The sequence below is a fragment of the Stegostoma tigrinum genome, chromosome 5 (assembly GCF_030684315.1).
Source record: "Stegostoma tigrinum isolate sSteTig4 chromosome 5, sSteTig4.hap1, whole genome shotgun sequence".
Lineage (NCBI taxonomy): Eukaryota > Metazoa > Chordata > Chondrichthyes > Orectolobiformes > Stegostomatidae > Stegostoma > Stegostoma tigrinum.
In genome coordinates, this window is record NC_081358.1 from 6,018,461 (window position 1) to 6,031,001 (window position 12,541).

At 43.2% G+C, this 12,541-nt stretch overlaps 1 protein-coding gene across 1 annotated transcript in view; it reads right to left on the reverse strand.

Moving 5' to 3' along the window:
- Positions 1-12,541, reverse strand: part of itga9 (integrin, alpha 9) — a 389,128-nt gene that overhangs the window by 310,867 nt on the left and 65,720 nt on the right. The window contains exons 8-9 of the mRNA XM_048530144.2: positions 11,796-11,858; positions 1,849-1,986 (exon numbers count right to left, since the gene is read on the reverse strand). Of these exons, the coding sequence (XP_048386101.1) occupies positions 1,849-1,986; positions 11,796-11,858 (201 nt within the window). The remainder of the gene's footprint in view (positions 1-1,848; positions 1,987-11,795; positions 11,859-12,541) is intronic.

Here is a 12,541-nt window from a genome sequence, read left to right on the forward strand (position 1 = left end):
GAAGAACAAAAGCATAACTGGAATGAACTAACAAGATTAATTTCAAGTGGCTTCATTCATTTAGAAAAATAAGCTCTATTTTAGATAGAAAATAAACCTATTTTAGATAGTTAAGCAATGAAATATCTGTGCTTGCCCCTTGACTCCACATGAGATAGTAATTTGTTTCTACTTTAACCAAGTCCAGCTTTTACTGCCCATGGTCTGATTTTCTACACACCAGAAAAATTCAAATCCCAATTCCTTGACCAGTGCATTAGCACTAACCCTCATTACCCTTTGCAACACTTACAATGGGATCGACTGTGAACATTTTTTTTAAAATGCTCCTCAAAATCCAAACGAAAATTCAAACCCACTTTGAGTTAGAATCAGATGGTAAAATGGCATCAAAGGGTTAAAAAATTTTAACCTTCTCCAAAACTTGCAATCCCAAGGAAAATAAATTCTTTGATAACATTACAGTGTGCTGTTTTCACCTTGCCATATCAGAAAACTCATACGGTACTACGTTTCATTTGTTGGGCAATCACACAATTATTCATCCAATGTGCCACATTCTTCAAACTACATACTCTATCCAGTGAACCTTCTACACAGTTGGCATCTTAGGAACTTTATCCTATAATGTATGCACATGCTGCGTATGTTTTCCATAAGTTACTGAAACTCATGATCCCTTCCCATTAAGGTAAATACAATGGATATTGGAAATCCAAAGTAAAAACACAAAGTGCTGCATATGCCCAGAACGGCGAGCAAACTCTGCGAGAGATGCTACAGAGATCAGTATATCCTTTTTGTTGTTCATCCACCTCTTTCCCTTCAATGGCACAAAACCCGCCAAGTCTGTGAATAAAAACTGAAAAAAAACACAAAACTGTAAATCAGAAAGAAAAACATAAATTGCTGGAAAAGCTCAGCAGATGTGGAAGCAGGTCTTTGGGTCCAGTGAGCTTTCCTGGTAGCTAAGAAAATGTTAGTTTATATGCAGAGGACATGGTCAGGTTAGGGAGTAAGGAGTAAACAATAGGTGATAGGGTTAGGGTTACGGTTAGACAGAGGACAGTTGGACAGACACAGTAGCGGATAATTGTCTGGCTAAGAGGGTGAATCTCCATTAATGGGGACAGTTAGTGCCTAACAATGGGTTGGGTATAATAGCAGACTCTGTGACAACAAGACCTGGTGTGTGGGGGTGGAGGCAAGGACATAGGAGAATTCAAACCATAAAGTTTTTGAACTCGATATTGAGTTCAGAAGGCTGTGGGGACCTCAGGAGAAAATGAGATGCCGTTCTTTCAGTTTGCACTGAGCTTCGTTGGCACACTGCAGCAGGCCTGAGTTAGAGATGTTGGCCAGGGTACAAGTTGGCGTGTTAAAGTGGCAGGCAATTGGAAGCTCAGGGTCTTTTTTGCAGGCAGAACATTGGTGTTCTATGTTCAGTCTACGCTTCACTTCGCCAGTGTGGAGGAAACCACACTGTGAGCAGCAAATGCAGTAGACTGGATTTAGTCAGATTCACTAGATGCTGCCAGATCTGCTCAGCTTTTCCAACAATTTCTGTTTTTGTTCCATCATATTTCCACATTCTTTCAGTTCTGAATAAATTTTGGACTCGAAATGATCACTGTTTCTGTCTCCACAGCTGTTGCCAGACCTGCTGAGTAATTCCAAGCACTCTGTTTGTATTCCATTACATTGTGGCCCAAATCTTCAAAATGTAAATGAAATTTGGAAGGATTTTTCTGCTGAGCTCGGCAAATATCAAAATCAAACAGGGTTTCTCTTATCCAATAACTTTTATCTAAATAAGCAATATAGCATTTGTTCCAATAATAAACTTACATTGCCTCTGTTGATGAACACAGTTACTTGCCCTTCATCTCTTATCTCTGTGAACATTGGGGCTCCAACGAGAAGATCAGAGTAGCCATCTGAGTTCAAATCAACTGCGCATACTGAAGAGCCAAAGTAGGATCCTAACTAGAATAAAGAGATTCAGAAAGTGTCAACAAATACGTGGGGCTCCATCACTTAAAGTAAATCTTTTGGTCAAGAGCAATGATTTTATATTTCAACATAATATTGCAGTTCTCAAATGCATTTCTGTGCTGAAAGGTTTTAATTTTTAAAAAAATTCAAAGTTCAGTTGTATGCAAATAAAATGCTGAATAAACCACATACTATTTAACATCGATAATAGAGATGCATAGAGACTGATACATCAAGTATTTAAAATGAATGGTCAGAATATTGTGCAGGGCTTATGCCGGGATTTCTAAGCTGTGCAGACGGTGACTGAGAGTCTGTATCAGTGGCAGGGAGGTCAGAAATTAATCCCTTTTAGAACATAGAACAGTAGAGCACAGTACAGGTCCTTTGGCCCACAATGTTGTGCCGAACTTTTACCCTAAACCTAAGGTCTATCCCACCTCCACTGCTACCTTATACTGTATATCCATAAGCTGTCTAATAGCCGCTTAAATGTCCCTAATGAGGCCGACTGCACTACCCTCTCCGGCAATGCATTCCACGCCCTGACCGCTCTCTGAGTAAAGAATCTACCTCTGACGTCTTCTCAATATCTACCTCCACGCACTTTAAAACTATGCCCCCTCATAATAGCTAACTCCACCCTGAGGAAAAAGTCTCTGGCTATCCCCTCTATCTATACCTCTGATCATTTTGCACACCTCTATCAAGTCACCTCTCATCCTTTGTTGTTCTAAAGAGAAAAGCCCTAGCTCTCTCAACCTGCCCTCGTAAGACCTTTCCTCCATTCCAGGCAACATCCTGGTAAATCTCTCCTGCATCTTTTCCAATGCTTCCACATCTTTCCTGTATTTTAACACTGCTGTATTATCACACTGAAGGTAGCATCAACTATTGGCTAAGAGGTTTGCTTAACTAATGCACATGCAACTCATGATAAAACACTTTGGGTTCTACAAGACTTTTTTTAACCTTTTTTTGTTGGAAAACACATGCTTAGTGGCAGCTAATCATTAGATTTTTAACATATTCAGCAAGGTGCTTCAGCACTCTTCAAAGAGCAGTGTCTGATAATACACAGTGAAACACAAAGACATGTTTAAACCCAGATAAACAAGAAAATATAATTAACACAAAAGTACAACTGCCAGATTTTCCATCTACATCTGTGCCCAATGTCTAGTCTGTTAGTGATGCCCAGTAATAAATCAGGCTTAGGAAGGCAGCAGCTTCCTTTCCGGCAAGACAAAACAATGTAAAATGTACCTTAGAGTGTACGCAAGGGATCCCACCCAATAATACGGAAAAAGACCTGGGAGGAGCCTGCTTCCAAAGTCACCTGCCAGGTCACATAACTGGGATTAACAGTAAGGGGCAGTTCACTGCTAATTGAGAACATGTACCACACTGCCAGACAACATCACACAAAGGAAAACAGACACAATCCAACTCCATCATAGGTCATTGTTTCCATAGTAAATGCTGGGATAGTGGGAAATGATTCTAGGCAGCAACGCACACATTCGGGAAGGGCAGATACTTTTTTAATCAACTTGTTCAGATCATATCAGGGCAGGTGGGACTTGAAAACAGGCCTTCTGGCCCAGAGGTAGTGATATTATCTCTGCACCTCTCAGGAAGGGTAGATATCAACGCAGTTTATGTTCACTTGTTATGCAGTGTATTCATCCAGACTCACAAGGGAGAACTCAGAATAAGGATAATTGGAACTTTGCAAATACTCAGCATGCCAGCTAGTACCTTCATATAAAGAAATAGAACTCTTTTGGCTATTTCTAGGATTTAGTATTTTAATTTCAAATTTCCAATATCAGACACACTTTTCTTAAATAATAAAATGTGAGGCTGGACGAACACAGCAGGCCAAGCAGCATCTCAGGAGCACAAAAGCTGACGTTTCGGGCCTAGACCCTTCATCAGAGAGGGGGATGGGGGGAGGGAACTGGAATAAATAGGGAGAGAGGGGGAGGCGGACCGAAGATGGAGAGTAAAGAAGATAGGTGGAGAGAGTGTAGGTGGGGAGGTAGGGAGGGGATAGGTCAGTCCAGGGAAGACGGACAGGTCAAGGAGGTGGGATGAGGTTAGTAGGTAGCGGGGGGTGCGGCTTGGGGTGGGAGGAAGGGATGGGTGAGAGGAAGAACCGGTTAGGGAGGCAGAGACAGGTTGGACTGGTTTTGGGATGCAGTGGGTGGGGGGGAAGAGCTGGGCTGGTTGTGTGGTGCAGTGGGGGGAGGGGACGAACTGGGCTGGTTGAGGGATGCAGTAGGGGAAGGGGAGATTTTGAAACTGGTGAAGTCCACATTGATACCATATGGCTGCAGGGTTCCCAGGCGGAATATGAGTTGCTGTTCCTGCAACCTTCGGGTGGCATCATTGTGGCAGTGCAGGAGGCCCATGATGGACATGTCATCAAGAGAATGGGAGGGGGAGTGGAAATGGTTTGCGACTGGGAGGTGCAGTTGTTTTTTGCGAACTGAGCGGAGGTGTTCTGCAAAGCGGTCCCCAAGCCTCCGCTTGGTTTCCCCAATGTAGAGGAAGCCGCACCGGGTACAGTGGATGCAGTATACCACATTGGCAGATGTGCAGGTGAACCTCTGCTTGATGTGGAATGTCATCTTGGGGCCTGGGATGGGGGTGAGGGAGGAGGTGTGGGGACAAGTGTAGCATTTCCTGCGGTTGCAGGGGAAGGTGCCGGGTGTGGTGGGGTTGGAGGGCAGTGTGGAGCGAACAAGGGAGTCACGGAGAGAGTGGTCTCTCCGGAAAGCAGACAGGGGAGGGGATGGAAAAATGTCTTGGGTGGTGGGGTCGGATTGTAAATGGCGGAAGTGTCGGAGGATGATGCGTTGTATCCGGAGGTTGGTAGGGTGGTGTGTGAGAACAGGGGGGATCCTCTTGGGGCGGTTGTGGCGGGGGCGGGGTGTGAGGGATGTGTCGCGGGAAATGCGGGAGACGCGGTCAAGGGCGTTCTCGATCACCGTGGGGGGAAAGTTGCGGTCCTTTAAGAACTTGGACATCTGGGATGTGCGGGAGTGGAATGTCTTGTCGTGGGAGCAGATGCGGCGGAGGCGGAGGAATTGGGAATAGGGGATGGAATTTTTGCAGGAGGGTGGGTGGGAGGAGGTGTATTCTAGGTAGCTGTGGGAGTCGGTGGGCTTGAAATGGACATCAGTTACAAGCTGGTTGCCTGAGATGGAGACTGAGAGGTCCAGGAAGGTGAGGGATGTGCTGGAGATGGCCCAGGTGAACTGAAGGTTGGGGTGGAAGGTGTTCACCCCACTTCACCAACACCTTCCACCCCAACCTTCAGATCACCTGGGCCATCTCCAGCACATCCCTCACCTTCCTGGACCTCTCAGTCTCCATCTCAGGCAACCAGCTTGTAACTGATGTCCATTTCAAGCCCACCGACTCCCACAGCTACCTAGAATACACCTCCTCCCACCCACCCTCCTGCAAAAATTCCATCCCCTATTCCCAATTCCTCCGCCTCCGCCGCATCTGCTCCCACGACAAGACATTCCACTCCCGCACATCCCAGATGTCCAAGTTCTTAAAGGACCGCAACTTTCCCCCCACGGTGATCGAGAACGCCCTTGACCGCGTCTCCCGCATTTCCCGCGACACATCCCTCACACCCCGCCCCCGCCACAACCGCCCCAAGAGGATCCCCCTCATTCTCACACACCACCCCACCAACCTCCGGATACAACGCATCATCCTCCGACACTTCCGCCATTTACAATCCGACCCCACCACCCAAGACATTTTTCCATCCCCTCCCCTGTCTGCTTTCCGGAGAAACCACTCTCTCCGTGACTCCCTTGTTCGCTCCACACTGCCCTCCAACCCCACCACACCCGGCACCTTCCCCTGCAGCCGCAGGAAATGCTACACTTGTCCCCACATCTCCTCCCTCACCCCCATCCCAGGCCCCAAGATGACATTCCACATCAAGCAGAGGTTCACCTGCACATCTGCCAATGTGGTATACTGCATCCACTGTACCCGGTGCGGCTTCCTCTACATTGGGGAAACCAAGCGGAGGCTTGGGGACCGCTTTGCAGAACACCTCCGCTCAGTTCGCAAAAAACAACTGCACCTCCCAGTCGCAAACCATTTCCACTCCCCCTCCCATTCTCTTGATGACATGTCCATCATGGGCCTCCTGCACTGCCACAATGATGCCACCCGAAGGTTGCAGGAACAGCAACTCATATTCCGCCTGGGAACCCTGCAGCCATATGGTATCAATGTGGACTTCACCAGTTTCAAAATCTCCCCTTCCCCTACTGCATCCCTCAACCAGCCCAGTTCGTCCCCTCCCCCCACTGCACCACACAACCAGCCCAGCTCTTCCCCCCCACCCACTGCATCCCAAAACCAGTCCAACCTGTCTCTGCCTCCCTAACCGGTTCTTCCTCTCACCCATCCCTTCCTCCCACCCCAAGCCGCACCCCCCGCTACCTACTAACCTCATCCCACCTCCTTGACCTGTCCGTCTTCCCTGGACTGACCTATCCCCTCCCTACCTCCCCACCTACACTCTCTCCACCTATCTTCTTTACTCTCCATCTTCGGTCCGCCTCCCCCTCTCTCCCTATTTATTCCAGTTCCCTCCCCCCATCCCCCTCTCTGATGAAGGGTCTAGGCCCGAAACGTCAGCTTTTGTGCTCCTGAGATGCTGCTTGGCCTGCTGTGTTCGTCCAGCCTCACATTTTATTATCTTGGAATCTCCAGCATCTGCAGTTCCCATTATCTCTGACACTTTTCTTAAAACTTAGTTGATGCTTCTCTCAACTATAGCAATCAAGGACTTCCTAAACATAACTGAAGTGAACACACATTTTATAACAACAGTGCTTCTTAAAAACATAAACAGGTTTTTTTAAAAATTGCAGGTAAATGGTTATAGATATGGTGTATTGTTCTACAGAGCACAAAGGCTTCAGTTGGCTGTCGGCTCACATTTTTCTGGACTAAGTCAATATTATAAATCCACTGCTTCCCCTATCAATCCAAGTAACAGTGTATTTCTACTGGTGTTTTATGGAGCCTGCATTTGCTTCATCAACTAACAGCAAAAGCTACAATGGCAGCACAAACAAATGCATTAAGGAAATTCTACCATGCACTCTAGCTAGAGGTCACCTATTCCCATGTGCAGTCAAATTTCAACCCAGGTGTCCGGAGCATCTGCAGCATATACAGGCACCTCCTTAATAAACACAAATTGGGGTTCAACACAGTTTAAACACAATGCCATCTTCCCTATTTAATCCTCCTGCTAAAGATATATGATACAAAGTCAGATGTAGCATTACACAGCTACTAATTTCTGTGGTACTGTAGCGAGGTAATCTCAAAAAATAGTGGCAAAACAGACAACAGGGCATTTATGATGCATCTAAGACCACTATCCATTCAGTCTTTTCATCTGTAATCCAACAGAAATTAAAGTGTGGAACTCTAGAGGAGATGCAGGAGCATGAAGACCTGTCTGTATATGTGCATAAATAATTCAAGGTGGCAAGCCAGGTGCAGAGTTATTAATAAAACACACGTTATCCTGGGCTTTATCAATAGGGACACAGGGAACAAAAACGCAGAGGTTATGCTGAACTTCTTTAAGTCCAGCCTCAGGTGAAATATTGCATCTATCTCAGAGTTGCACTTCAGGAAAGATGTAAAGGCATTGGAGAGTGTGTATGAGAATGTTTCCAGGGATGGAGATAGATTGGAGAAGTTTTTTTTTCTTTTATCTCGATCAAGTGAGATTTGATCGAAATAAAAAAATAATCAAAGGGTTCAGATAAAACAGATAGGGCAAGGCTGTAAGGAAAAGCATTTCATGGCAAGTGGTTGAAGTCAGGGACGTGGTATTTGAGAGTGTGATGGAAGCAGGTTCAACCAAGTATTCATAAACGCAATTAGGTAGCTATCTGAAAAGAAAGAATGCACGAGGTATGTGGAGGAAGGAGAGGAATTGCACTAAGTTGCTCATTCTGACAGTCAGAACAGACACTAGGGGCTGAGTGGCCTCCTCTGTGCTGTAAATACTCTGAGATTCTCTGAGATTCTGTCCAAGGTTGAACAAAATCCATAGCTATCATGATTTCTGTCATGAGAAGACCCAAGAAAAGAAATGTCCCAAGGAAGGCCCAAAAAAAATTTAATTGAAGTGATCACCCACAGCTGCAAACTTTCAACGTCATGTATTTTATCCCTAGGCAAGCCTGCAGTTGACTCCATCAAAAATCCAGCGTGCTACTGATACTAGCACAAGTCTAAGGTACTGGGGATCCTGGAAATCTGAAGCAAAAATAAAATGCTAAAACGCCAAGGCCTTCAGAGAGAAACTTAATCAATATTTCAGATCAATGACCCCTCAGCAGAACTCAGAGCTATAACCATTTTTAAACAAGATAGGGAACGAGTGAGGGATGAAGGGAAAGAATGAAAGGGAAAGTATGTGTTAGAGTGGAAGGCTGGAAATATTACATGACAAAATGGATCATTGTGCAAAACAAAACAACATAGTAATTCAGGCAAGTTAAAAGTGGGCTTAAATTAGGTGCAACTGTGAAATACAGATTCGTTGCTGCCATCCGAAAGAAGAGAAATAAAATGACAAATTCTCCACTTCACTTTCACTCAGATCCTTCTGGCCTCAACCTCCTACTGTGCCAATGAAGAAGGGTCACTGGACCCGAAACAATAACTCTACTTTCTGTCCACAGATGCTGCTAGATCTGCTGAGTTTTTCCAGCAATTTCTGTTTTTGTATCTTCCTAGCGAACTGAATTGTATCATTCTCTGAACTGCCTCCAATTAAATAATATGTTTTCTGATATAAGGGGGCTAAAACTGCTCATGGTATTCTAAATGTGGTTTCACCAGCACCTTGTACATTTTGCAAGTTGTCTCTTACTCTTCAAAACTCCAATGGATATCAGAGATAATGGGAACTGCAGATGCTGAAGAATCCGAGATAACAAAGTGTGGAGCTGGATGAACGCAGCAGGCCAAGCAGCATCTCAGGAGCACTAAAGCTGACGTTTCGGGCCTAGACCCTTCATCAGAAAATTGAAGAGTCTAGGCCCGAAACGTCAGCTTTTGCGCTCCTAAGATGCTGCTTGGCCTGCTGTGTTCATCCAGCTCCACACTTTGTTGTCTTCAACGGATATCAACCTAGTTAGTCTGACTGTTGTTCATAAGACAATCTGCCCCTTGTAGATAAACTTTCTCTGAACCTCTTCCAACATATTTACATCCTTCTTTCAATAAGATAACCAATATTCTACACATTCTCCAGATGTGATCTCAAAGGTGCCCTATAAAACTGAAACATAACCTCTCTCCACTTTTGAATTCCATTCCTCTCACAATGAATAATAATATTCCATTACCATTGCTAAACACTTGCCATATTTTGCATACTAAGCTTTTGCAATTCATGCACTAGGACACTCAGACTCCTCTGTACCTGAGGGCTGTCAAATCTCTCAGCTTTTGGATAACATGTCTTTATTTTCTTCCTGACAAAGTGGACAAACTCAAAATAAGCTCAAATGGACAAAATCTTTTAATTACCGCTTTCTGAGCTCAACACTAAATTCAACAATTTCAGATCAAAACCTCTGCCCCATTTTTCTGTTGTTTTGACATTTCATTCTTCCTCCAAACACATCCTTTGTTTCTTGTCCCATTGTCCGCTCTTTTTGTCTTCCAGTTCATTTCTGCAGCCTACCAGGCTTTTTTTTTGTCCTTTCCCAAAATCTGTAATATCTCTGAACCCTCATTCTGAGAAAGGTCACTGACTTGAAATGTTAACTCTGTTCTCTGATGATTGATGCAATCAGGTCTGCTGAGTATTACCAATAATTTCAGATTTTTATGAAGTTGTAGACTTTCCTGGCCAGCTGTTCAATTCTTTCAGAAATTGGCTCTTGCAGAGACAGGCCCTAAAATTTACATCTCTACCCTGTTCTACAGTGCAAAAATGTTTTATTGTCCTCCTCTCACATGGACTGTCCTTTCAAGATGCACTTAGTTGTATTGATCAGTGAATCAAGCAATGTAGGCCCCTTGAACCAATAGTCTAATGGCAATAGCGCTTGGAAAATTAAGAGCAAATGGCTGTGCAACATTGGCTACAACAATGCTACTGTTCTTTTGTGTTAAAATTAATTGAGTTTACAAACCGCCTTAGTGGTTGATTAGTTTTAAGATTTCATAAATGTTGTTTTTCCTGTGTAACAATCTTTTTATTTAGGTGGCTGCTTGAAAAACAAAGAAATAAACTGCATTTTTACCTGATGTAAATTAAATGACAATTGTTAGGAGGCTGCTGTAAAATCTCCACAATACCAATATTCATGAACTTTCTTCCACTGGCTTGTGAAAGATGGCTGGGGTACTTGGAATTTGATTTTATACATTATCTGGAGACAGACCAATGAGTAACAGTGCGGCTTCCATCTGAAGTATGTCTGAAGACATTATAACCATCAATTTTGAAACTGTTGTTCACACAAATACAGTTGATAAGAATTATATATTGTCAGAGGTAGAGACGATGTGGTTCCAGAGTGACATTTCATAAAAATAACATTACATAGCTAGGGAACACTGAAAATTGCATTAAAATACTCGTTATACTAGTAATTGCATGTTAGAATGTGCATCAGAAATTTTTATAACATGGAAAACTTAAGTTTAAGATTAAGAAAATCAGTGGATTAGAAATTAAGATCTTTAGATATATATTCAAATATCGCCCACCTCAAAAAGTGTCACGTCAGTATAAAATCCCAACCCCCTTCCATAACAGAAGTTTGTACTTCCCTTTCTGGGAATAATTTTAGAATTTAGAATTAGAATCCCTACAGTGTGGAAACAGGCCCTTTGGCCCAATAAGTCCACACCGAACCTCAGAACATCCCACCCAGACCCAGCCCCCATAACCCACCTAATCTACACCTCCCTGTACACTACGGGCAATTTAGCATGGCCAATCCACCTAGCCTGCACATTTTTGGACTGTGGGAGGAAACCGGAGTACCCAGAGGAAACCCACGCAGACACGGGGAGAATGCGCAAACTCCACACAGACAGTCACCCGGGGCTGGAATCGAACCTGGTCCCTGGCGATTTATGTTGTGTTCTACACATCCTTGGACAGAGGTGCAAGAAAAAGTTTTGTTGCTTGATTTCCTGTTTCCCTCCTAACATTCAACCTCATTTCATTGGTATTGTTGTGGTCAATAATGTTACCCACTCCAATTTTTCCCCACAACCCATCTTCCAACTCAATGAAATTAAAGGTCCAATTTTACGAACATGCATTTTGTTTCCAGACATTTCCAACAGCTTGCACATATTGACAGATTCCAGACTGCTATTCACAATTTTCTAAATGTTAGCAGTCATTTGGACAAATGTAGATTAATTAAGGAAATCCTGCATACACTTGCTAATACAATAGGATTGTCAGAAAAGTTGAAGTGAATATTAGGAACAGCACCGTGCATGGATATGAAGTTGTCTGAGTACAAGAAACAGTGAGCACTGGTTGTTCTTCAGACTGGAGGGAACCATATAGCCAGGGGCATATGCAGGTTTTATTTTACTTAATACTGAAGTTAGATCTAACTCATCAGAAATGTAAGCACCATGTTCAAAATGAAGCAAAGTGGCCAGTCACCTTTAAACCTAACTTATAAGCTGATACCAGCAAGAGGTAGGAATGTAACAAAACATCAATCCTCTGAAAAACTAACCTCTTTTCCTGGAATTGTGAAAATCGCTGTAAGTTTGCCATTGCCAATCTTAAATATGTAAACCTAGAAAAGGAAATTAGATGGCATTATATTGCGCCAATCGTAAAGAGACAAGCCACATAAATAACTTACATTTTGGACTGAAAGATGAGGAATGCCAATTAAATGACCTTGCACAAAAATTCCTTACAAATATATATTGTTTCTAACAATGCCCAAATTGATTTCTGACCCACTTTTCGTAAATGGGTAAGGCTTACGTAGTAAATTAATGTTAATGTTGATTCTAGTTTCACTATATTGTAAAATGTAGAGGTATCATTCTGCAATCTACACATGATGTAATGTCTGCCCACTGGAGCTCATCATAAGCAAACTAACAATATGTGATTACAGTACAAGTTAGCATTATGGATATAAAAAATGTTGGTCTGTGTAAACAAAATGGAAGATTGGTCTAACAATAGCAGAACCATATGGATTCGACAATAGTTGCAAATACTAATTAGTTATTTAAAGGGCATTTTTTTCACAGAAAAGTTTTTAGCAAACTGCAGAGGGAAGAATGGTATACAATCTTTAATGATACTTTTTTCATGGCCTCCTTACTCCTGTACTCCTGTATTCCTTTGAAATAATGCCTTTCTAACTACTTGCTCCACCTACATGCTAACTTTTAGTCTTTTAGAGACAAGAACAGCCAGATCATAATGGACATCCACATTTATAACCATAATAGAAATATT